The sequence below is a fragment of the Heterodontus francisci genome, chromosome 6 (genome assembly GCF_036365525.1).
Source record: "Heterodontus francisci isolate sHetFra1 chromosome 6, sHetFra1.hap1, whole genome shotgun sequence".
Lineage (NCBI taxonomy): Eukaryota > Metazoa > Chordata > Chondrichthyes > Heterodontiformes > Heterodontidae > Heterodontus > Heterodontus francisci.
The window spans coordinates 19,637,413-19,665,071 of NC_090376.1; the positions used below are offsets into that span (position 1 = coordinate 19,637,413).

Consider the following 27,659-nt stretch of genomic DNA (forward strand, 5'->3'; position numbering starts at 1 on the left):
TGCGGGACCTTGTCAAAGGCTTTACTAAAGTCCATATAGACAACATCCACCGCCCTTCCCTCATCAATCATCTTCGTCACTTCCTCAAAAAGCTCAATCAAATTAGTAAGACATGACCTCCCCTTCACAAAACCATGCTGTCTCTCACTAATTTCGTTTGTTTCCAAATGGGAGTAAATCCTTTCCCGAAGAATCCTCTCTAATAGTTTCCCAACCGCTGACGTAAGGCTCACCGGCCTATAATTTCCTGGATTATCCTTGCCACCCTTCTTAAACAAAGGAACAACATTGGCTATTCTCCAGTCCTCTGGGACCTCACCTGTAGCCAATGAGGATGCAAAGATTTCTGTCAAGGCCCCAGCAATTTCTTCCCTTGCCTCCCGCAGTATTCTAGGGTAGATCCCATCAGGCCCTGGGGACTTATCTACCTTAATGCTTTGCAAGACACCCAACACCACCTCCTTTTTGATAATGAGATGACTGAGACTATCTGCAATCCCTTCCCTCGGCTCATCATCCACCAAGTCCTTCTCCTTGGTGAATACTAATGCAAAGTACTCATTTAGCACCTCGCCCATTTCCTCTGTCTCCACGCATAGATTCCTATCTCTGTCCTTGAGTGGGCCAACCCTTTCCCTGGTTACCCTCTTGCTCTTTATATATGTTTAAAAAGCCTTGGGATTTTCCTTAATCCTGTTTGCCAATGACTTTTCATGACCTCTTTTAGCCCTCCTAACTCCTTGCTTAAGTTCCTTCCTACTGTCTTTATATTCCTCAAGTGCTTCATCTGTTCCTAGCCTTCCAGCCCTTACAAATGCTTCCTTTTTCTTTTTGACGAGGCTCACAATATCCCGTGTTATCCAAGCTTCCCAAAATTTGCCAAACTTGTCTTTCTTCCTCCCAGGAACATGCTGGTCCTGGATTCTAATCAGCTGACGTTTGAAAGACTCCCACATGTCCGATGTTGATTTACCCTCAAACAGGCTCCCCCAATCTAAATTCTTCAGTTCCTGCCTAATATTGTTACAATTAGCCTTCCCCCAATTTAGCACCTTCACCCGAGGACTACTCTTATTCTTATCCACAAGTACCTTAAAACTTATGGAATTATGGTCACTGCTCCCGAAATGCTCCCCCACTGAAACTTCGACCACCTGGCCGGGCTCATTCCCCAATACCAGGTCCAGAATGGCCCCATCCCGAGTTGGACTATCTACATATTGTTTCAAGAAGCCCTCCTGGATGCTCCTCACAAATTCTGCCCCATCCAAGCCCCTAGCACTAAGTGAGTCCCAGTCAATATTGGTGAAGTTAAAATCACCCACCACTACAACCCTGTTACCTTTACATCTTTCCAAAATCTGTCTACATATCTGCTCCTCTACCTCCCGCTGGCTGTTGGGAGGCCTGTAGTAAACCCCCAACATTGTGACTGCACCCTTCCTATTCCTGAGCTCCACCCATATTGCCTCGCTGCATGACCCCTCTGAGGTGTCCTCCCGCAGTACAGCTGTGATATTCTCCTTAACCAGTAATGCAACTCCCCCACCCCTTTTACATCCCCCTCTATCCGGCCTGAAGCTTCTAAAGCCTGGAACATTTAGCTGCCAATCCTGCCCTTCCCTCAACCAAGTCTCTGTAATAGCAACAGCATCATATTTCCAAGTACTAATCCAAGCTCTAAGTTCATCTGCCTTACCTGTTATACTTCTCGCATTGAAACAAATGCACTTCAGACCACCAGTCCTGCTGTGCTCAGCAACATCTCCCTGCCTGCTCTTCCTCTTAGTCCTACTGGCCTTATTTACTATGCCCTCCTCATTTACTTCACTAGCTGTCCTACTGCTCTGGTTCCCACCTCCCTGCCACACTAGTTTAAACCCTCCCGAGTGACGCTAGCAAACCTTGCAGCCAGGATATTAGTGCCCTTCCAGTTTAGATGCACCCCATCCTTGTACAGGTCCCATCTGTCCCTGAAGAGAGCTCAATAGTCCAGATATCTGAAACCCTCCCTTCTACACCAGCTGCTCAGCCACATATTTAGCTGCACTATCTTCCTATTTCTAGCCTCACTGGCACGTGGCACAGGGAGTAATCTGCACAGAGATTACAACCCTAGAGGTCCTGTTTTTTAACTTACTACCTAACTCCCTAAACTCCCCCTGCAGGACTTCATCACTCTTCCTGCCTATGTTATTGGTACCGATGTGTACCACAACCTCTGGCTGGTCACCCTCCCCCTTCAGAATGCCCTCTGCCCGTTCAGAGACATCCTTGACCCTGGCACCAGGGAGGCAACATACCTTCCTGGAGTCTCTTTCACGTCCACAGAAGCGCCTATCTATGCCCCTGACTATAGAGTCCCCTATAACTATTGCTCTTCTGTGCTTTGTCCCTCCCTGCTGAACAACAGTGCCAACCGTGGTGCCACTGCTCTGGCTGCTGCTGTTTTCCCCTGATAGGCCATCCTCCCCCCCCCCCCCCCCCCCACCCCCCCCCCAACAGTATCCAAAACGGTATACTTGTTAGAGAGGGGGATAGCCACAGGGGATTCCTGCACTGACTGCCTGCCCCTTCTAGCGGTCACCCATCTATCTGCCTGCACTTTGGGTGTAACCACTTCTCTAAAACTCCTGTCTATGACTCTTTCTGCCACCTGCATGCTCCTAAGTGCATCCAGTTGCCGCTCCAACCGATCCATGCGATCTGTGAGGAGCTGCAACTGGGTACACTTCCTGCAGATGTAGTCGCCCGGAACGCTGGAAGTGTCACGGATTTCCCACATCTCACAGGTGAAGCACTTCACCCCTCTAACTGACATTTCTATCACTAATTAGTTAATTGATATAAAATAAATAAATACTTATTAAATCCTTACTAAATTATGATACACTTCACTATGTGGTCCCTAGTGCTAGATTTCTACAATAAGTATTAAATGCTGTCTAAATACAGGAATCTCCTCCTCTGGTTTAGTTACTCTACTTATTAATTAGTTAATTAGTGTTTTAATCAATTTTTATCAGTTTTATTTTCAAATTCTGTACAAATTCCCTACCAGCCAATCAGGTCACAGCTTTCCTGTGATGTCACTTTTTCAGTTTTTTTTCCCCCACCCTGCCGAAGCTGCCGAATCGCTCGGTAAGTACTTTATAGCGAAATGTACCTTCCCAGCTGCCCCCTGGCTCGCACACTCACTGCTACTGCTGTTCAAAAAGAAGTAGTAAACTTCAAGAGGAATTCTACAGGCTGGTGGAAAGGGCAGGCAAGTGGCAGATGAAATTTAATGCCGAAAAGTGTGAAGTGATTCATTTTGGTCAGAAGAACAAGTAGAGGCAATATAAACTAAAGGGTGCAATTCTGAAGTGTGTGCAGAAACAGAGGGACCTGGGAGTATATATGCACAAATTATTGAAGTTGGCAGGGCAGGTTGAGAAAGCAGTTAATAAAGCATTGGGGATCCTGGGCTTTATAAATAGAGGCATAGAGTACAAGATCAAGGAAGTTACAATAAATCTGTACAAAACACTGGTTTGGTCTCCGTATCGTTTCCCATTCTGGGCACCACACTTTCGGAAGGATGTTAAGGCATTAGAAAGGGTGCAGAAAAGATCTTTGAGAATGGTTCCAGGGCTGAGGAACTTCAGTTATGTGGATAGAAGGAGAAGCTGGGCTGTTCTCCTTGGAGAATAGAGGATTAAGAGCAGATTTGATAGAGGTGCTCAAAATCATGGGTCTGTACAAAGTAGATGGGGAGAAGCTGTTCTCATTGGCGCAAAGATCCAGATTCAGAGGACTCCAATTTCAGGTGATTGGCAAAAGAAGCAATGGCGACATGCGGAAAAACTTTGTATGCGGCGAGTGGTTAAGATCTGGAATACTGCCTGAGAGTGTGGCAAAGGCAGATTCAGTCAAAGCCTTCAAAAGAGAAATGGATAATTAGCTGAAGAGAGAAAATTTGCAGGGCTACGGAGAAAAGGCAGGGGAGTGGGACTAGGCGAGTTGCTTTTGTAGACGACCAGCACAGACACGAAAGGCAGAACGGCCACCCTCTGCGCTGTAACCATTCTATGCTCTTATTTATTGACCTCTGTTGGGGGAATAGGTCCTTTCTATTCATTATCTCTAGGTCCCCCATAATTTTATACATGTCCATTAAACTTCCCTTAGCCTCCTTATCCAATCGTTCCTAATGGCTAAAATTTTCCATCAAATTCCGTAAATCTCCTCTGTACCCGCTCTGGTGCGATCACATACTTCATGTAATGTGGTGACTAGAACTATGGAAATACTGATATACAATGGGTTGTACTTTTTGGAATTAATTGGTGACTTAAACCAATTGTCTGCCAGCATATAGATTTTGCCCACTGATCAATATAACCCCTGCTGTGGTTTGAGTTATTAATTTGTTGAATGAATACTGTTCTGGAGTCTGCAGAAAGCCAGACGACCAAGATTAAGGGAGAATAAATGACAGTAGTGATTTAAGCTTCTGTGAAAAGGTAAATGTAAAAGATGAACAGTGAGCAACCTAAAAAATCTACTGTTTTAAAGAACAGTACAGGTTTAACTTTACTGTAAGATTGGGCAAAAACTTCTGTTTTCACAAATCCTCATTGCATAATTTCAATTCACATCAAACTTACAAGCTTATACAAATATCCAGATTCTCTTGCAGCCGGCAATATTAGACTTTTGTGTTCTGTGCCTCTGATCTGCTATTCAACCAGGAAGAAACACATCCGTTCCAAGCAGAACCCCAAGATGGTCTGATTTATGTGTTGGATAAGTTTGCATTTTTGTGTGGGTAGTGTCTGTGCCTTTATGTGCATTGAGGTATAGTTGATGTGGGCCTTTGCTTACTAGGATGTATTTTTGTGTGGGTGGCATCTGCTTATGTGCAATGAGCTATGTTGTATGGGTGTTGTATATGTTTCTTTGTGTATCTTTTTTTGGTAGTGTGTGTGTGTGGCACAATATCAAAAATACAATTGTCAAAAATGAAGCGATGAACAAATGTTTTGCGTCTGCCATCTCTATCATTCTTCATCTGATTCTGTCCTGATTTCTGCATTTACCTTTTACAAATGCCTTGATGCACGATGAATACCTCCCAAAGGGAATTATATTCCGCTGATTTGTCAAGTAATACCCTGGCATTTTAATGACAAATATCAGTACATATACTGCTATCTTTCTGGCACTTTACCAGTGTTGAAATGTAGATCAACTGAGCTTGGGAGAAGATATGTGTAGTTTCCCCATGAATGGTAAGCGCTGTCTTCAGGCCACTGTTCCTCATGTAAATTGCAAGGAGATTCTGTACCAAGTGTGAACTGCTGGTTTTCCTCTAAGATCTATCTCTCAAGTAACAAGGGAAAGATAGTATTGGCACCTAGAGTTACCTTTGCAAATTGAATCATATAAGTCAATTCAGTATAATAACCTTCAGCAGACTACTCCATAATCTGTGTGTGATTTCTTTTTTGATGCATCCTTTCCTAATGGCAGCAACTCAAACTGATGCCTAGACCTACAATTGGCAACTTTGATACTAAGCCCAAGTGGCTTGTTATGTGGACAGTCTGGCAGCTATATGACAGCCATCCCTAATTATGGTCTCTCCCAACATTTCCAAAAATACTAGTTGCAGTAGTTGTTAGATGGTGACTAGTGACACCTGAGCAGATGTTTATTTTAAACAATCTCAATGGTAACCTAAGTTTTTTTTTTTTAATGTCTGTACAATGTAACATGTAAAATGCACCATTTTACATTAATTCTGAAACCCAGATGGCCAGATACCTTCTGTGACATGTGTCTGCTGTAGCAAATATAGAAACTTCAGGGTTCTCTCCGGAACCTTGTATAAAAGATGCGAGAGACTAATAGCATGTTACAGTGTGCATGATTATAAAATGGTGTACCACTAAGTGATTTGCAAAATTTTGCCTCCACTGTCACATTTGGAAATCTGTCACATTTGGATCATGTTTCATAAAGTTTTTGATAAGTTGTATGCTTGTCTTTCAGTAGTTTGAATCTGTGCCTCCTTGTCCTGATTTTTGTTTTTATTTCCAAAATATACTTTATTCATAAAAATCTGTAAAAATTACATTGCCAAACAGTTTCAAAACAGCACCAAAAAATACAAACATTGCAAGGGAGATCAGTTTCCTTCAATACTGTCATGAGTTTCTTCACAACCCTTCTGTTTCACAATTGTCATGTCAATTACAGTTTTACATTTACAGCAATTGAGAATATTAACGATACAGTTCGAGGGGTTTAACTTGAAGTCGCATTCCAGTTACTTTTTTCAATACAGAGACAACAGTTAACATCTGATTCCTAGATGGCAACTTCCCATCTTTGTAGAGCTGTCTGAAGAAAAAGTGATTCAGTCTTGGCAACACCTGCTAGCAGCCAGCTACTGAAAATTGCAGATCTAAGAATAGGTTATTTGACCATTTCCTAGCTAAGAAGTAGGGATAGGAAAGGAACGAAAATCACTATGGGGATTATAACTAGGACTACTTTAGTTCAAAAATAGCTGCTACATTATTTGTGAAGGGGCTATGCATTATTGCTGATAACTGGCTAGCTGAGGAGAAAGGAAGAAATTCCTCAGGTAAGGATCACAGGGTGAAAATTAGATCACTGAACCAAGTTGTTTTATTGTATAAATAAGAAAAAAAAATTGTAGATGCTGGAAATAAACCAGAAAATGCTGGAAATAGTCAGCCAGTCAGGCAGCATCTGTGGGAGAAAAAAACAGAAGTTAATATTTAATTTCTTGGACCATTCCTCAGGATTTGATGATTTTGTGGATAAACAGCACTTAAAAAGGAACAAAACACTGGGAAAGGCTAAAGGGGAAAAAGAAAACAACACAGGAAAAGAAATAGAATGATCTGTGAGGTCCTTGGGTGGAGAACAGGAGATGGTCAGGTGGCAGAAGTAACGTCAATAGAAGACGAAAGGCAGCACAATGAGAGAAATTGATCATTTACAGGTCATTAAGAACACGTGACTAGTTAAACAGAAATGGGTAGAAAGGAAAGTAGCAAAACCAGTACAGTGGTATAGGCTCCAGTGGGCAGCAAGACTGGAGGAAGTAAAAAAGCAGGTCGACAACAAGGATGCATATCACCCCAACCGTAGAGTTCTAATGGAGAGCTCCATTCCCCAGCTCCCCAAATAGCAACACATTTCTCCTCCATCCCAGAAATGGCAACACATCCATCCCACACTGCCAGAGAAAAAATGGGAGCTGTAGTTAAAGTCTGAGGTTGTTAAAGTCAATGTAAAGGATAGAGGGCTGCAAAGTGCCTACTAGACAGGTGAGTTGCTGTTCCTTGAGCTAATGTTGAGCTTTACTGGGACAATGTAGAAGGGCCAAAGACACAGAAGTAAGGATTGGAGTGGGGCAGAGAATTGAAATGGCAAGCAACAGGGAGCAAAGATATTTGGGACTACAGTTACACAAATCTTAAAAAGAAGCAACACAAGTTAAGTCTATAAAGAGTACAAACAAAGAGCTGGAGTTCATTCCTAGAGGATTAACAGGGAAGCAATAAGTTTGTATTGAATTCTGATTAGACAGCATTTAAAATAATGTGTAACATTCTGGTCTCCATACTACAAGTAGAATATTGAAACACTAGAGGAAGAGTGAAAAAGATTTACAAGGATATTGCCAGAATTGAGCTGACGTACCAATTGGAGGCTCTTTTCTCTGGAAAAGAAATTGAGGAGACCTGATGGAGGTCTTTAAAATCATGAAGGGGTGCGAAAAGGTGGATGTGGAGAAACTGTTTTCACTTGCAGGTAAGTTCAAAACAAGGATATAAGATAGCCACTACACAGATCAAATACAGAATTTAGGAGGAATTTCTTTGGTGTAGGGGAGGGGCTTGCCACAGTGGGAGGAGGCTTGTGTGGATTATAAACATTGACATAAGCCAGTTGGGCCAAATGGCCTATTTTCTCAGCTGTATATTTTTAAAAATTAATTCGTGGGGTGTGAGCATTGCTTGCAAGGCCAGCATTTATTGCCCATCCCTAATTTCCCTTGAGAAGTTGGTGGTGAGCTGCCTCCCTGAACATAACTGAGTTGCTTGCTCAGCCATTTCTGAGGGCAGTTAAGCCAGTGGCTCTGGAGTCACAAAAAGCAAGACAAATCCGATCCGGCCAATTACCGCCCCCACAGTCTACTCGTGAACACCAGAAAAGTGATGGAAGGTGTTGTCAACAGCGCTATCAAGTGGCACTTGCTTTGCAATTACCTGCTTACCAATGCTTAGTTTGGGTTCTGCCAGGGCCACTCTGCTCCAGGCCTTGTTACAGCCTTGGTCCAAACGTGCACAAAAGAGCTGAACTCTAGGTGAGGTGAGAGTGACTGCCCTTGACATCAAGGCAGCATTTGACTGAGTGTGGCATCAAGGAGCCCTAGCAAAATAGAAGTCAATGAGAATGAGGAGGAAACCTCTCCTGGTTGGAGTCATACCTAGCACACAAAACAAGATGGCTGTGGTTATTGGAGGTTCCAGGGCATCACTGCAGGATTTCCTCAGGGTAATATCCTGGGCTCAGCCATCTTCAGCTGCTTCATCAATGACCTACCCTCTATCATAAGGTCAGAAATGGGGATGTTTGCTGATGATTAATTGCACAGTGTTCAGTGCCATTCTCGACTCCTGAGGTACTGAAGTAGTCTGTGTCCATGTGCAGCAAGACCTAGACAACATTCAGGCTTGGGCTGATAAGTGCCAGGCAAGGACCATCTCCAGCAAGAGCGAATCTGGCCGCCATCCCTTAGCATTCAATGGCATCACCTTCACTGAATTTTCACCATCAACATCCAGGGGGTTACTGTTGACCAGAAACTGAACTGGTCTAGCCATATAAATCTTGTAGCTACATGAGCAGGTCAGAGCCTGCAGTGAGTACCTCACCTCCTGATTTCCTAAAGCCTGTCCATTATCTACAAGGCACGTCAGGAATGTGATGGAATACTTCCCACTTGCCTGGATGAGTACAGCTCCAACACTGCTAAGAAGCTAGGCACCATCCAAGACATAGCAGCCCATTTAATCGGCACCCCATCCACCACCTTAAACATTCACTCCCTCCACCACCGGTGCACAGTGGCAGCAGTGTATACCATATACAACACGCACTGCAGCAACTTGCCAAGGCTTCTTCGACCGCACCATCCAAACCGGTGACCTGTACCACCTAGAAAGACCAGGGCAGCAGACGCATGGGAACACCACTATCTGAAAGTTCCCTTCCAAGCCCTACACCATCCTGACTTGAAACTATATCGCCGATCCTTCATTGTCGCTGGATCAAAATCCTGGAACTCCCTCCCTAACAGCACTTTGGATGGACTCCGGCAGTTCAAGGAGACGGCTTACCACCATCTTCTTGAGGGCAGTTGGGGATGGGCAACAAATGCTGGCCTTTCCAATGACGCTCACATCCCATGAAAGAATAAAAAAAAAACAAGCCAGACTAGGTAAGGATGGCAGATTTCCTTCCCTAAAGGACGTTGGTGAGCCAGGTGGTTTTTAATGACAGTCAAGTAGTTTGATGGTCACCATTACTGATATTAGCCTTTTATTCCAGAATTATTTAATTAACTGAATTTAAATTTCCAGCTGCTGAAGTGGGATTTGCTGCATTTCTATTTGCTTCACTTGTAACCAACCTTTCTGTAGCACTATTTCTGTCCTGTAAATTAAAGTTGTTGGTTTAATGAATGGCTCATCATTTGTTTTGTTTAAAAGGTGTGTGACTGCCCTCTGTATTGGAAAGCCCCATTGTTTTGTGCTGCTGGCGGAGAAAGAACAGGATATGTCTCTGTTCACAAGTTCATTGCAATGTGGAGAAAGTAAGCATTTTGTTCTCTTGCATGTTGCTCATTCTTATTAGTACTGAGTTCATTACTTCCTTTTATTGAACAAACATGTATTTAGATTTAAATTAATTGGAGGGGGGTGGGGGAGAAAAACTATACCAGGTACCATTAACTTATCTGTGCTGCCATTTGATATTTATTTAAATTAGTTATCATTGATAAAGGCATTTGGAAGCAATCATGAAATAGACTTTCAAATTAATTTTCAGCAATTTGTTTTTAAAGTGCAGCAGCAGGTAGAAAGTACTGTAACACCTTGTGAAGTATGAAGTTAAAGTTGGAAGACAGACGTCACATAGGAAAACAAAAATTGTAAAACCACCAGTGGTAATTTCCTTTGCTTCTGTGGAAGGTTGTGTATTTGAAATTAAACCATACTGAACAGGAAAAATTCTGAGGACATTTTTAACTTTTTAGTCAGGTGGTTTCTGAGTTGAAAGCCCACACGTACTTCAAAACTAGTATAAACTCAAATGTCATTCTGGTTTTATAATTATTTAACAATTTCTCAGCTTATGTAGTTGTATAATACCTCTGTAATCTTTTTATACTTTCTCAAATATGAATAATTTATGAGGAAATGTATATGTAATTGGGAATTATTAATTATATGAAAGCTGCATGAAATTTCAGTTGTACTCCAGACTGGCAACTTTCACATGGTTTTTACTAGGGGAAGCAATTTGAAAGTTTGTTGAAATTATATTTTATGAAATATCCAACTATGAAATGAACATGCCCTAATAAGAATTCTTGTTGGTATTGGCATGCATGGAAGGAGCCATGATGAAGTAAACAATGAAATGGAGGAATTATGAAGTTTAAAAAGTCAACTGGTAAAACTAAGTCACAGGAACTTGGACATTTGAACCACAGTCAAAATGGAATAACGGCCATGTGACCCCTCCTATACTGCAAACTTGTCTGCAAAGATGAAATTCGTTAACCTCGTCTGAGATAGCTCTGAGGAGAACCACTTTGAAATTGAAAGAGGACTGTCGTATATTAATGGCTCTTATCTACAGGATGTATTAACACAGGATGCTGGAAACAGTCTGACTCTCTCAGCCAAAACCAGGATGAATGAGTGTGAAGTAGCAACATCGTAACAGAATAGTACCCATTCAAACATTAATCAGTAGCCATGGTCGTCCTATTCTGGCCCATTGTGTGGTCACAACAAGGGAGAGGGCCATGTGGCTCCTTACAGAAACTCCGATGTGAGAGAGTTTGACCTTTTTTTAAAAGGCAGCCCTCTTGTGGAGGGTGGGGTAGGTGCGGGTGGGGGGGGTGGGAAGAGAAGAGAGAGAGAGATATCAAGCCAACATCACAGCCTGTCCAGCCAAATGCTGTCTGAAGGATCCAGCCAGTGGCTCACCAGGGAGAACCCTGCTGAAATTGAACAGCAACTACAGCAGAGACATCACAAAGGTACTTTGAGACTAATCATCTGCGAAGATAACATACCACCAGCTGTATTACAACTAGGATTCTACAATAACTCCAAGTTCAAAACTGCGAATATTCAGGCCTGCAACTTTTAAAAAAGACTTTTCCTCCCGAGAAGGCTCAACAATATTCTGTAAACCACAAATACTTACCTCACTTTGAACTACATCCTACCCTTTTCTCTCTCTCTATCTGTGTGTTTGTGTACCTATCATTTGTCTCTCTTTATTTGATCCAAAGACACTCAGTGGCTAACACATCAATTTAACAAAACACAATTGTGTTCACTTGGGAGGTGACCAGTGGGAACCACCCACACCCTTTACTATCAGTCTGTAACAAATTGGCGACTCGAAGCCAAGATTCTGTACAATCAGATTAATCGAGAGATTTGGAAAAGGGAGGACAATTGACCTCTAAAACTGTGGAAAGTTGATCAGACGGGTTTTCTCATATCATTCTTTTCTCTACCGTACTGTATGTGTGTCGACTAGAGTCCTGACGGTGATCATTTTATATTTTTATATAAATACTGTATATTTTATAATTAATCACTCAGGACCTTCCTGGTCTATGCATTTCAGCTGCTCACTGGATAAACTTGCAGCAAGTATTTCAACCTGTAAAGCAGGAGTCTAGGTAATGTAGAATATTTTATGAGCCTTTGGGTAATTGCTGTGTTTATTTTAAGCAATAGTGGTACAGTGTGGCACAACCTGTCTCAGCACAACTCCATGGGTTTCTGTTTAACTAGTGACCAAACAATCACTGACTTTGTGGCTCCAATCCTCATCATTTTAAACAACCTTTCAAGTCCAATTAATACTGTATGTCCCCGGCCTGGACCCGGAAGAGTGACCCAACCCGAACCAAACACATTTCGTCTGGTTCAGGTCGGGTAGCAGGCCTTTAAGGTAGCGTCCTAGGCCCAACCTTCTTCAGCTGCTTCGTCAATGACCTTCCTTCAATCATGTTCGCTCATGCAATGTTCAGCATCATTCGTGACTCCTCAGATACTGAAGCTAGATATGCAGCAGGAGCTGGACAATATCCAGGCTTGGGCTGATAAGTGGCAAGTAACATTCACACCACACAAGTGCCAGGCAATGACTCAAACGAGAGAATCTAACGATCTCCCCTTGACTTTCGATGGCGTTATGATTGCTGAATCCCCCACTATCAACACCCTGGGGTTACCATTGACCAGAAACTGAACTGGAGTAGCCATATAAATACCGTGGCTACAAGAGCAGGTCAGTGACTCAGAATCCTGTGGTGAGTAACTCACCACCTGACTTCCCAAAGCTTGTCTATCATCTACAAGACACAAGTCAGGAGTGTGATGGAATATGCTCCACTTGCCTGGGTGGGTACAGCTCCAACAACACTCAAGAAGCTTGACAGAATCCAGGACAAAGCAACCCGCTTGATTGGCACCCCATCCACAAACATTCACTCCCTCCAACACCGATGCACAGTGGTAGCAGTGTGTACCATCTACAAGATGCACTGCAGCAACTCACCAAGGCTCCTTAGACAGCACCTTCCAAATCCGTGACCTTCTACCACCCAGAAGGACAAGGGCATGGGAGCACCACATCCTGCAAGTTCCCCTCCAAGCCACACACCATCCTCACTTAAAACTACATCGCCATTCCTTGACTCGCTGGGTCAAAATCCTGGAACTCCCTTCCTAACAGCACTGTGGGTGTACCTACCCTTTATAGACTGCAGCGGTTCAAGAAGGCAGCTCACCACCACCTTCTCAAGGACAGTTAGGGATGGGCAATAACTGCTGTCCTGGCCATCGCTGCCCACATCCCATGAACGAATGAAAAAAAAATGTAACCCTAGCTGCCCAGGTTGGAGTAATTTTCAAACAAAAAACAAAGAAACCTGAAATAGTGAAGAATTTAGCTAGCCATTTTAATATTGCCCCTGAACCAGAAGAAACAGACATGGAACCTGAAACGGATAAAATTACGCTAGCTAAGATTCAAATGGAAAGGGACCTTGCTATGCGAAAATTATAATTACAAAAGGAAAGAGTTTCAGCTTCAATTGGGGAATAAAAAGGAAAGATTTTCAATTGTAAAGAGAGGAAATGCAATGAAGAGGAGAAGTGAGGACGTGGCGAAGGAGGTTGAGTTAGGCTGCAAATACAAGTTGAAAATGCCACCAGCCACTTAAGCCTTATCACCATTCGCAATAGAACTTTGATGTATTGAGACACTCGCAGTTAGTGCCAAAGTTTAATGAGGAAGAGGTCGAGTCCTATTTTATGTCCTTTGCAAAATAGTTTCCAGGCAAAAATGGTTGAAAGAATAGTGGACCTTCCATTAAACAAAGCAAATAGGTGGGCGGAGCTCATGAAGCTCCGTCCATGTTCTCAGAAGAATGCTCCCTCAACTACAAATAGACTAAAACTGCTGTACTTAAATGCATCCGAGTTAGTTCCTGAAACTTATCAGCAACAGTTTTGAAGTGCTAGGAAAAAAACCTACCCAAACCTTATATTGAATTTGAAAGAATCAAAAAAATGGCTTTCAATTGCTGGATCTGATCTCTTATGTTCTATCTCTCCTATGAAAATTTGAGAGAAGTGATTTTACTGTAAGAATTTAAAAATAGCATTGCCCTTAAAGACTCATATTGAAGAACAGAGGATTGCAAGGGGAAAAGAAGCAGCTGCAAGGGCAGACGATTGAGCTTACTCAAATATCCTTTATTCAGGGAAAACACTTCCATAACAATCCCCAGAGATCCAGGAAGGACAGAAAGTGGGATAATAGAAGATGGGGTGCTAGTGAAAAGGAAAACAAAAGTAAGAGTGCAAGAAGCCCTCCACCAGTAAGGAAAGAAAATGCAGAGGACAGGAATGTGTCCCACAGACCTCTGTGTTCCCATTGCTGTAAAGCAGGGCATGTGAAAGCTGACTGCTGGAAGTTAAGAGAAACCCATAAAATAGAAAAGGATGCCCAAGCACACAACAAGGCAGATAAACCTGTAGCCCTAACCATGGTATAGAACCACTCAAAGAATACTGGCCCAGATATCAGAAATAGAAAAGATTCCTGAGGTTTATCAGGATTTTGTTTCAAAGGGAAAAGTGTTCCTATACCCCTCTAATGAGACCGACAAATCCATTGTCCTGCTCCGAGATACAGCGACCACTCAATCCTTAATGTAGGTAAAGGCATGACATTTCCACCAGAAAGCTCGCTAAAGTCAAAGGTTCTGGTAAGAGGCATTGAAGGAGAATACATGTCAGTGCCCTTATATCGGGTCCACCTTTAGTGTGACCCCTTATCTGGACCAGTTACAGTAGGGATTGTTCATAATCTGCCTATGACTGAAATGGATTTGCTGCTAGGCAATGATGTGGCTGGAGATAAAGTGGTAGCAGCTCCAATGGTCTTAGAGCAGGCAAAGGAGACAGAATACATGCAGAAGGAAATCCCTGGAACCTTTCCTGCCTGTGTAGTAACTGGGTCCATGGCTATCAAGCTCCAACAGAACGGGCTGAGCCAGTAATTCAGCCAGATGATTCTGGGGTCTGGCTGACTGAAACATTTTTTGAAGATTTGGAGAGATATACAACAGACTCTCAATTGAAGCCAGCCCTGATTTAAAAAAGATAGCTCTGACAGCCTATTCTGAGGCAGAGAAACTGCCTTGAGTGCTACTATTTTAAAAATGAAATCCTGATGAGAAAATGGAGATCCCCACAGTGACCTGCAGAGGAGGAGTGTACAGTAGTTCATCAAATTATAGATACCAGCACCGCCCCCCTCCCCGACCTCCCCAGCCACTAAATATTGATGGAAAATTTTGAGAATTGCCCATGAAATCCTATGACTGGGCACATGGGCATCAGAAAGACCCAGGCCCAGATAAGCTGATACTTTTACTGACCACAAATCCACAAAGATTTGGTTAACTTTTGCAAGACCTGAGATACCTGCAAGGTTGTTGGAAAACCAGAATCAAACCTGCTCCACTAATTCCCATTCCTGCTTTCGAGGAACCTTTCGGTAGAGTTCTAATCTATTGCATGGGACCCCTACCCGAAACCAGGGCAGGTTATCAATACTTTTTAACCATCATGGATATAGCCACCTGGTTCCCAGAAGCCGTACCCTTAAGGAAAATTGCTACCAAAGTCATAGTCGAGGGCCTATCCCTATTTTGCACACGATGCAGCTTACTCAAAGAAATTCAGTCCAATCAAGGAGCCAATTTCATGTCCCAAACATTCCAAGAAATAGTACACAGCCTTGGTATCGAACAGCTGAAATCTTCAGCATAGCACCCACAGTCTCAAGGGGTTCTGGAATGATACCATCAAACCCTGAAAACCATGATCAGGGCATATTTCTGTGATTACTCCCATAAGTGGAATAAAGGAATCGCTTTCTTGCTGTTTGCTATCAGATTCACTGATAGAGTCCACAGGTTTCAGTCCATTTAAATTGGTTTTTGGACATGAGGTGAGAGGCCATCTGAAACTAATTAAAGAAAAATTCCTCCATCAAACGGAGGAAACTTCACTATTAAATTACATGTCCACCTTTCGTGAGATTTTTTAAAGCCTGTGCTGTAGCAAAAGAACATCTAAAAACATGAAAAGGCAAGCAGACAGGCTGCAGTCCGAGAATTCAAACCAGGGGACCAGGTTCTAGTACTGTCACCATTGCAAGGCAAACCTCTAAAAGCCAGATTCAGTGGCCCATACAGTATAGGAAAAAGGGTGAATGACATGAATTTCTTGATTGATTACTCCAGACCGGAGAAAAAAGCAAAGCTTGTGGCACATCAATATGTTAAAACAATACCACAGCCGAGAATCAGATAGACCAGTAAGTGTATGCCAAATAGTAAGTGCAGTAAAGGAAGACAGCCCTAGTGAAGAAGAACTAAGTGAGCAAGAGAAGTCCGAAAACTCTCAAATTGAACTCCCCACCATAAAATTGGAAAGCACAGAAATATTAAGGAGACTAAAACAAAAGCAAAATACTGCAGATGCTAGAAATCTGAAATAAAAGCAAAGTGCTGGAAATACGCAGCAGCTTGGGCAGCATCTGTGGAGGGAAAAACCAAGTTGACATTTCGGGTCTGTTGCCTTTCATCAGAACAGACAAAGGTTAGCAATTAATGGTCTTTGAACAAGTGAAATTGGGAGTGGGGGAAGGGAAGGTGTGCACTGGGTTGCACATCCTTAACAATACACCATTTAGGAGAGATCCCGCCAATAAAACAGAACCCATACAGACTAAGCCCTGACTAATTAGCTCAGATCTGCCCAGAATTCAATACATGCTGGACAATAATTTAATTGAACCCAGCCAAAGCAGCTGGAGCTCCCCTGTTGTACTGGTACTCAAACCTTATCGATCAACCAGACTTTGCATTAATTACCTCAAAATTAATGCGGTAGCCCGAACAGACTCTTATCCAATCCCCATATTGAGGACTGCATTGACCAAGTAGGAGGCTCCACCTACATTAGTAAAATTGACTTATTGAAAGGATCTTGGCAAATTCCTATGATCACCTGAGCCAAAATAAATTTCAGCATTCGTCATCTCTGATGGCTTATACCAATATAAAGAACGCCCAGCAACCTTACAGAGGCTCATGAACCAGGTGGTAGCGGGTTTAAACAACTGTCGTCTACCTGGATGACCTGTTAGTTTATAGTGATACATGGGAAGACCACCTGAACCATCTAAGAGAACTCTTTAAAGGTTTATAGAGAACCCGCCTAGTGGTCAATCTAGCAAAGAGCGAGTTTGCTAAGGCTAAAGTAACCTAGATCACTTTGTAGGCCGAGGTCGAGTGTTGCCAAGGGCAGCAAAAGTGTAAGCCCTAGTAGATTTCCTCATTCCCAAAACAGAGGGAAATAATGTTTTTCCTGGGAATGTGTGGGTTTTACTGAAAATTTGTTCCAAATTTCAACACTGTAGCTGCATCTTTAACTGACATAATTGCTCTGGAGAGAGTACAGGGGAAATTTACAAGAGTGTTGCCAGGGCTTGAAAGTTGCAGCTGAGGAAAGATTGGATTGGCTAGGGTTGTTTTCCTTACAACAGAGGAGGCTGAGGGGGGTGACTTAATTGAGATGTACAAAATTATGAGGGTCTAGCTAGAGTAGACAGGAAGAACCTGTTTCCTCTCACAGAGAGGTCAATTACCAGGGGGCACAGATTTAAGGTGATTGGTAGAAGGATTAGAGGGGACATGAGGAAAATCTTTTTCACACAGAGGATGGTGGGTGTCTGGAATTCACTGCCAGGAACGGTGGTGGAGGCAGAAACCCCCAACTCTTTTAAAAGGTACCTGGACATGCACCTGAAGTGCTGTAACCTACAAGGCTACAGACCAGGTGCTGGAAGGTGGGATTAGATTGGGCGGCTATTTTTTCCGGCCAGCGCAGACATGATGGGCTGAATGGCCTCCTTCTGTGCCATAATTTTTCCATGGTTCTAAAAGTTTAAAAGTGGTGTGGTCAGAGTGGTGCCAGCTGGCATTCGAAAAGTTAAAGGCAATCTTAACAAATGACCCAGTATTGGCAGCCCCAAGTTTAAACAAGCACTTTAAAATAGTTATTGATTCCGGTGATGTTGGAGTGGGGGCAGCCCTACTCCATGATGATGATGATTCAGGCCTAGAAAGGCCTATTGGCTGTTTTTCTAAAAAAAAAAATTAAACAAGCAGCAAAGAAAATATTCCCACCATAGAAAAGAAGGCAATAGGGCTCCTACTTGTCCTTTAACATTTCGAAGTCTATGCCAATAATGGACATCGGCAAATTCAAATTTACACCAACCACAACCCTTAACATTTCTGAAACAGTTCAAAGTTAAAATTTCCAGACTATTTCAGTGGAGTTTGCTTCTGCAGCCATTCAATCTGAAAATTATGTACATCGCTGGAAAGAACAACATTATAACAAATGTCTTGTCTAGAATGTAACACACTGTACAAACAAAAAGCCTGTACAGAAATCATGGCTGCAAGCCTGAGGAGTGCATGGGTTGAATATGTACAATGTATGCTACCCTATATTTTTCTTTTCTTCCGGGGAAAAACAAAAAACAAGAAAATGTTTCCCTTTTGTGGGGTGATGCCTTGCACAAAAGAAGCCGTGGTGAAATCAGCAATGAAATGGAGAATTATGAAGTTTAAAAAGTCAACTCTTAAAACTAAATCACAAGAACTTGGACATTTGACCCACAGCCAAAATGGAGTAGCAGCCATGTGACCCCTCCTGTACTGGAAATAAACAACTTGCCTGCAAAGATGGAACTCGTTAACCTTGTCTGAAATAGTTCTGGGGAGAGCCCCTTTGAAATTGAAAGGAGGACTATTGGAGTCATAGAGTTTTACAGCACTGAAACAGGCCCTTCGGCCCAACGCACCTGCGCCGACCATCAAGCACCCGTCTTAACTAATCCTATTTCCCCACACTTGGCCCGTAGCCTTGTTTGTTATGGCGTTTCAAGTGCTCATCTAAATATTTCTTGAATGTCATGAGTGTTCCTGCCTCCACCACCCCCCACAGGCAGTACGTTCCAAATTCCAACCACCCCCTGGGCGAAAAAATTCCTCCCCAACTCCCCTCTAAACCTCCTGCCCCTTACCCTAAATCTATGCCCCCTAGTTATTGACCTCTCCGCTAAGGGAAAAAGTTTCTTCCTATCTATCCTATCAATGCTCCTCATAATTTTGAACACCTCAACCAGGTCCCCCCTCAGCCTTCTCCGCTCCAAGGAAAACAACCCCAGCCTATCCAGTCTGTCTTCATAACTGAAACGCTGTAGCCCAGGCAACATCCTAGTGAATCTTCTCTGCACCCTCTCCATTGCAAAGGCCACAATCAGATCAACCATGATCTTATTGAATGGTATATCTTATTAACAACTCTTATCTACATGAATGGATTAACAAAGGATGCTGGAGACAGTCTGACTCTTAGCCAAAGCCAGGATGAATGGATGTGAAGAATCACAGAATTGTTACAGCACAGAAGGAGGCCATTCAGCCCATCATATTTGCACTGGCTCTCTGAGCAATTCACCTAGTGCCACACCCTGCCTTCTCCCTACAACCCTGCACATTCTTCCTTTTCAGATAACAGTCTAATTCCCTTTTGAAAGCCTCGATTGAACCTGTAGGAGCAACATCATAACAGAACCGTACCCATTCAAACATTAATCGATAGCCATGGTTATCATATCCTGGCCCATTATGTGATTACAATAGGGAAGAGGACAATGCGTTGATAACAAAACTCTGATGTGAGAGTTTTTACCTTTTAAAAGGTAGCCCTCTGGAGAGAGAGGTAGATCAAGCCAACATCACAGAAAGGCTGTCTAACCAAAAGCTGTCTGAAGGATCTAGCCAGGCAAGGGAAGAACCCTGCTGAAATTGAGCAGAGACATCACAAAGTGACTTTGAGACTAATCATCTGTGAATGTAACAAACTACACACCAGCAGAGCTCTACAATACCAAGACTGGGAATATTCAGGCCTGCAACTTTATAAAAAAAAAAAAAGACTTTTCCTCCTGAGAAGACTCAACAATACTCTGTAAACCATGAACGCATACTTCACTTTGCACTGCATCCTACACTTTTCTCTGTCTCTATTCGCGTGTGTGTGTGTGGTTGCGACGCTTTCGAGAATTGTTTAAAAATAAATTTATCATTTTTGCCGATGGGAAAACCTGTCATTTGTCTGTTTATTTGACCCCAAAGACACTCGAGAGCTAATGCATCAATTTAACAAAACGCGATTGCATCAGTTGGGAGGTGAACAGTGGGAACCACCCACACCCCTTACCAGCTGTCCATAACAACATGCTCTTTGATATGTGAATTACTTTTTCCCCTTTAAAACTGTTTAAATAAGAAAGTTTTATAAATATGAATCAGATTCTCCCACATCACTTGCATCTTGCTAATCCCTATGTCTTGGTTCTAGAGACCACCTTTCAGAGTAGATAGTTGGATCTTTTACTGCTACAGTTTTTTAAATTTGACATTTGGACTGTCTAATTTAGAAGTGATGGTTCATGGCAAGCTCCTGATGTGAAGAGGTGAGAGTGCAATTCTTTCCGCATCTCTAAGGTGGTGATCCATACCAGGATTCCTCTAATACTAGCAGTTCCTTACTCACCTAAGTGCCTAGTTAGTCAGTGTTTGCAGGCTATTTAGCCATAGGTTTATTTGCATCCTAGCCAAATCTTGTGCATGTACACTTTTCGTCTCTGGTCCCTCAAATGTAATTATGATTGGAAAATATGACAAATAATGGGTTTGTTTTTGACTCCCTAACCAGAGAAGATTTTAGTGAGCTTCCCATTTCTTCAACCAAAAATGGCTATGCATCAAATCTAGGACCTTCGAGTTTTGGTGCCCCATCAAGTTATGGTTTTAATCTGCTGAGTTAGGCAAGAACCAAAGATTGAAAGATTCAAAATAGACATAGATGGTATGCATTACATAAGAGTGGTTTCTGTCTTATCCTAAACTCGGGAATGCCATCTGTGGGACACAACTGTTCAAGTTTCAATAACACTGATAGACTATCAATTTATGATTACAGACATTTTTGCATGATTATCAGGGGGTGGGGTAAGAAACTTATTATTCTACTCTTGTATTTTTCTTGCACAAGCCATACCTATGAACGCACTTTGGCTAGGGAGACTCACTATGATAATTTAAATTGCACATCATGTGGTGGACTTGTTGGGCCAAATTGATTTTTCTTGTCCCACAATCTTGTTTTTAGGCCAACAAGTCAAATAATGGTGCTGTGATAAGTGAAAATGTGAAGAATAGGTTGGAAATAGAGAAGGGAAGGGCTAGATCTTTTCACACAACGTTTGACTGAAGGAAATAGTTATTTTTGTATTTTTCCTGTAGACTGTCCATTGAACAATAACTTCACTTTTTCATTTATGCTCGCTTGTCTTTTCATGTGGGACAACATCTAGTTGCCCAACCAAGAATGGAGTAAATCTGCTCCATATATTAGGAAAATATATAAATGATTTTCAATGTTGTGGTTGGGAAGTCACAATTACATTGTGGTATGAAATTTGATAATTAAGCCCCAAAACATTAGAAATAAATTTTTTCTTAAAAATTGCAGGATCTTGCAGAACTGCCACGATGGTGCATCTAAATTCCTATATCTTCTGGCAAAGCCTGGATGCAGTTACTTGGAGCAAGAGGACTTCATTCCATTAATACAGGTGCTGCATTTCATAACTTTTTTTTTTGAAAGCATAGTGTGGAATGCTACCAATGTTCATCTACGTAGTGCAGAAGTCATAAAAAATAATCAGGGAGTGTTGAACATATTCTTTGGAAATGTAACTAAAATATTGTGATTGAGGGCTATACCACTGGTGTTGCTTTGGAATTTTTAGAAAGCAGTTTGATAACATTCTTCAAGTCTGTCTTTTAAAATAAGATTGAGACTGAATTAATTTCAAGTGAGCTACCGAGACTAAGTGGTTGAGCAGTGATGACAAATGGGAAGGGAGCAGTAACTCGCAGAACTTTGTTCTGCCCTCTCTGTTAATATTTCATGATATGTACAAATATTTGAGAGTAAATTTTGTTGCATTAGAATTAGAATATTACAGCGCAGTACAGGCCCTTCGGCCCTCGATGTTGCGCCGACCTGTGAAACCATCTGACCTACACTATTCCATTTTCATCCATATGTCTATCCAATGACCACTTAAATGCCCTTAAAGTTGGCGAGTCTACTACTGTTGCAGGCAGGGCATTCCACGCCCCTACTACTCTCTGAGTAAAGAAACTACCTCTAACATCTGTCCTATATCTATCACCCCTCAACTTAAAGCTATGTCCCCTCGTGTTTGCCATCACCATCCGAGGAAAAAGACTCTCACTATCCACCCTATCTAACCCTCTGATTATCTTATATGTCTCTATTAAGTCACCTCTCCTCCTCCTTCTCTCTAACGAAAACAACCTCAAGTCCCTCAGCCTTTCCTCGTAAGACCTTCCCTCCATACCAGGCAACATCCTAGTAAATCTCCTCTGCACCCTTTCCAAAGCTTCCACATCCTTCCTATAATGCGGTGACCAGAACTGCACGCAATACTCCAGGTGCGGTCTCACCAGAGTTTTGTACAGCTGCAGCATGACCTCGTGGCTCCGAAACTCGATCCCCCTACTAATAAAAGCTAACACACCATATGCCTTCTTAACAGCCCTATTAACCTGGGTAGCAACCTTCAGGGATTTATGTACCTGGACACCAAGATCTCTCTGTTCATCTACACTACCAAGAATCTTCCCATTAGCCCAGTACTCTGCATTCCTGTTACTCCTTCCAAAGTGAATCACCTCACACTTTTCCGCATTAAACTCCATTTGCCATCTCTCAGCCCAGCTCTGCAGCCTATCTATGTCCCTCTGTACCCTACAACATCCTTCGGCACTATCCACAATTCCACCGACCTTCGTGTCATCCGCAAATTTACTAACCCACCCTTCTACACCCTCTTCCAGGTCATTTATAAAAATGAAACAGCAGTGGCCCCAAAACAGATCCTTGCGGTACACCACTAGTAACTAAACTCCAGGATGAACATTTGCCATCAACCACCACCCTCTGTCTTCTTACAGCTAGCCAATTTCTGATCCAAAGCTCTAAATCACCTTCAACCCCTTACTTCCGTATTTTCTGCAATAGCCTACCATGGGGAACCTTATCAAACGCCTTACTGAAATCCATATACACCACATCCACTGCTTTACCCTCATCCACCTGTTTGGTCACCTCCTCGAAAAACTCAATAAGGTTTGTGAGGCACGACCTACCCTTCACAAAACCGTGCTGACTATCGCTAATGAACTTATTCTTTTCTAGATGATTATAAATCCTGTCTCTTATAACCTTTTCCAACATTTTACCCACAACCGAAGTAAGGCTTATAGGTCTATAATTACCAGGGCTGTCTCTACTCCCCTTCTTGAACAAGGCATTTGCTATCCTCCAGTCTTCCGGCACTATTCCTGTCGACAATGACGACATAAAGATCATGCTGCTGATACCAAGCTGACTAATGAACATAAACATCATTCCAAGAGATTAGCGTATTCGCTAAGGAATGGCAGACGCATATTTAAAATAGGAACAGGGGAAGGAATGCCCATTAACAAATGTGAAGAAGAATTAGTTTTTTTTAAACCTTTTACTTACTGACAGATTCTAGTCAACATCAACAAAGCTCCACTGACGACTTGAATACGTATCCTTGGCTGCATTTAAATGCAGTACTGAGGAGGCGATGTATTGTTTGAAGTGCCATCTTTCAAGTGAGATGTTAAACCAACGACTTAACAGCCTGTTAAAGTGGAGGTAAAAGATCCCATGACAAATATTATTCGAGAAGAGCTGTCCTCCCAGTGTCTGGAACAACACCATTCCTCAATTAACACCACCAAAACTGGTTACTTTCACCCTGAGAAGAGCTTTGACCATTTTTTCTGCATCACCAAGGCTGCCCACGTCCACCCTTCCTTCAGTTCATCTGCTGCTGAAACCCTCATCTATGCCTTTGTTACCTCTAGAATTGACTACTCCAATGCACTCCTAGCCAGTTTCCTGCATTCCATAAACTCAATGTTCTGCCCGTATCTTAACTCGCACCAAGTTCTGTTCACCCACCATTCCTGTGTTCGCTGACTTGCATTAGCTCCGGTTAAGTATCGCTTCAATTTTTAAAATTCTCATCTTTGTTTTCAAATCCGTCTGTGACCATGCCACTCCCTACTTCTAATTTCCTCCAGCCATGGTATAGTTCTGGCCTCTTGAGATCTGTGATTTTAATCACTCCGCCATTGGTCGCTGTGCTTTCAGCTGCCAGGGCCCTAGGCTCTGGAATTCCCTCCATAAACATTTCTATCCCTTTCCTCCTTTAAGATGCTCTTTAAGATCTACCTCTTTGACCGAGCTTTTGGCCATCTACCCTAATATCTGCTTGTGTGGCTTTGTGTCAAACTTTGCTTTATCATCCTACTGTAAAGTCCCTTGGGATATTTTATTATGTGAAAAGCATTATATAAATACAAGTTCTTGTTGGTTATCTCATTTGTAGGATTTTTGAGTTACTGCACTTCAAAACTAATTCATTGGCTGTAAAATGCTTTGCACTGTCCTGAGGATGCAAAGGATGCTGTGTAAATGCAATTTTTCTTCTACTGAAGTAAATCAATACTGAGACACCTAGCTATCTGACTTACAAACTAGCATAACATTGTTCTAATTTTGTCTGCATCGTTATTGAGGTTGTAATTGAAAGAATGTGTATAATTTTAGGCATTCTACCTATAAAAGGGCATTGGTGGAGGGGTCTCGAAAATGTGAACAGAAGAATTCTTGCATTTATTGCTCTTTGTTAAGAGCAACTTGCAGGTGTAAATCAATTTTCATTGAGTAAGGATGATGTGGGGTATGATCCAAGTGTATAAAGTGTTCAGATTATAAATGAAGGTGTAAGAAGACTGTTTGGCATGCAGTGCGAGCACAGATTACAAGACACAAATTTTATCTAAAGAATCCTCAAGCAGAGCTGGACTTTGGTAGAATTGCACCTGCATTGAGTGGAATAATGGCCTTATGGAACAAAAAAGTTTTTGGTTCTCTGTAGGTATAACTCTTTCACAAAAGGAGCTAATTCAATATCTGTTAACAGAGAGGGGTGAAAACTGAAGATTAAACACTCCATGCAGGCTATGGTTCATGTGTGGCTCGTGGAGAGGAGGCAAGAAGTGTTTGCAGTAGATATTTAAGCCAGTGTTGTATAATAGACTTAGCAGTTGGCAGGAAAAAAGACAGAGACGCAAGGGAAGAGCCAACTGTGTAACAGCCCCGACAATCAAATTTTTCTGCAGCACCTGTGGAAGAGCCTGTCACTCTAGAATTGACCTTTATAGCCACTCCAGGCGCTGCACCACTGACCACCTCCAGGCGCTTACCCATTGTCTCTCGAGATAAGGAGGCCAAAGACTGTATAATAGAGGTGGGTAAATTGGTGTGAAGCTTTTGCTTGATTATGTCCTGGGAATCGAGGACTGTTTAATCAGAGTTTTCACTTCGATCTGTATTATTCTATAAACATCTACCCATGGGCCAGTGGTCTTTTTCTCATTCCATGCTTCTTGTGTAAAGTATCTTTTGGCATCTTAATGATTTTTGGTGTATTTAACGCAATGGCACAGTGTATTATAGAAAAGCTATCCGAACAAATCTGTTTTTTTTTTTAAAACCTACTTGAACCTAAAATTCAAACAGTGGTGAATAAACATTAACTGAAAATGTGCAGTGCAATAGTAACAATGGCTTTTTAAGAATGTGGCCAAAATGATTTTGTTTTTTGCTGGGGAAAAAAATCCTCAATATTCTCTATCATTAAATACCCCCCAGGTCCAATTTTTTTTTAAAAATATGGGCTGTATTCCTTCTTTTGGCCACTTGTAAATTCTTTATACTTTTTCCTCCAGCGATATTTTAAAAAAAAATTAGATGTGGATGCTGCCGTCAAACCAGCACTTGACGGGGAGACTGTAGAAGTTATTTCAGTGAAGTAATTAATTCTGGCATTTGATCTTTCTTTTTGCATCATGAGCTGGTGACATTTGATCTGACTTTTTTGATAAATGAAATAAAAATCTGTTCAGAGTGGAATCAATTTCTTCTGGTAACCCTTAAAGCATTGATTTATGTGTTCTATATATTACTTCATTCAAGGTGGTTAGGTTTCTGAGTGGAGCCTCACCTTCCCATTTAAAATGCATGGAAACAGTTTATAAGTAAACATACCATCTTAATCAATGCAGCTTTCAAGGTCAGTTCTTTCCCTTGGCAGTATTTCTGATGTAAAAGTTCAGTTTAACAACTTTTTAGAATTGGAGAATGAGGGAACAGTGCTGTTTATTTCTGCACAATATAATGGAAATTGAGAGATCAACATTTGATTATTGGACATCGAATTTGTTTACTGGGTCTGACAACAAATTATCCTTGCCAAGTATTGCGCAGTTGGTACTATTATAAAAATGTACAATCTGTATTGGTGCCAGTAGAAAGAAATATAAAATCTTAGAATTCATGTACTGAATTTGCTTTCATCATGTATTTTCTAACTGTTCACTTACTACCAGTATAATGCTAATACTCTTAACATTTGAAAGATTTTTTTAATATATCAGGACGCACCTACTCTATAAATTTGGATATAGCAGAGATAGTGGTTTACTACAGGTGTCTTTTGAGGGGGGTTGGTGGTGGAGAGGTATTAAAATGAATTGAGAAGATTTTTGCACAAGATAACTGATGACCATAATGTCACTAGTGTGATAGTCCTTTGGAGTGTTACCTCTTAAACACTATTTCTATGCTCACCATCCCAAAATCTTCCTTAGAGCTTCCTTCTCTCCTTGTATCCCTTGCCCCAAGCATCATTCCCCAACTGATAGTACCACAGACAGCCAGAGTGTTCTCAAGGCTTTTGCAATGCTGTACTGGCTACTGTGCTGTTTGAGAATGAGATTAATTAACTTGACTTCCTTATGGCTTTGGTTAAAAAGTAAACTTTTTTTCATTGGATGGCATGCCAACCACAGTCTTCTGCTGCCTGAAAATGATTTGCATTAAGACATGGCCAGCTTTCAAGTCAAGTAGGTATCGTTTAAAGAATACTCATGCCCCTACTACTCATGTCCCGCCACAGTCTGCCTGCTTCAATGGGTGCTTGGAGCTCAGGGTCATTGTCCGAAAGGTGGACTGATACACCGCACCAAACAACATGAAAAAAGGAAAGAAGGTACCAGCCCTTCGCTTTGCAAGCTGGAACGTCAGAACTATGTGTCCTGGCCTGTCGGAAGACCTTACACAAATCAACGATTCTCGGAAGACCGCCATCATTAACAACGAGCTCAGTAGACTCAATGTGGACATTGCAGCACTTCAGGAGACTCGCCTCCCCGCGAGTGGCTCTCTAGCAGAGCAAGACTACACCTTCTTCTGGCAGGGCAGGGATCCTGAAGAACCAAGACAGCATGGAGTGGGCTTCGCCATCAGAAACTCCTTGCTCAGCATGATAGAGCCTCCCTCAAATGGCTCGGAACGCATACTGTCCATCCGACTGCTCACCACCTCTGGTCCAGTACACCTACTCAGCATCTATGCTCCAACACTCTGTTCCGCACCTGAAGCTAAAGACCAGTT

General features: G+C 42.1%; 1 protein-coding gene across 3 annotated transcripts in view; it reads left to right on the forward strand.

Moving 5' to 3' along the window:
• ppp2r3b (protein phosphatase 2, regulatory subunit B'', beta) overlaps positions 1-27,659 on the forward strand; it is a 159,269-nt gene that overhangs the window by 74,582 nt on the left and 57,028 nt on the right. For all 3 annotated transcript variants that reach the window (XM_068033220.1, XM_068033223.1, XM_068033221.1), the window contains 2 exons: positions 9,798-9,901; positions 21,540-21,642. In XM_068033220.1, the coding sequence (XP_067889321.1) occupies positions 9,798-9,901; positions 21,540-21,642 (207 nt within the window). The remainder of the gene's footprint in view (positions 1-9,797; positions 9,902-21,539; positions 21,643-27,659) is intronic.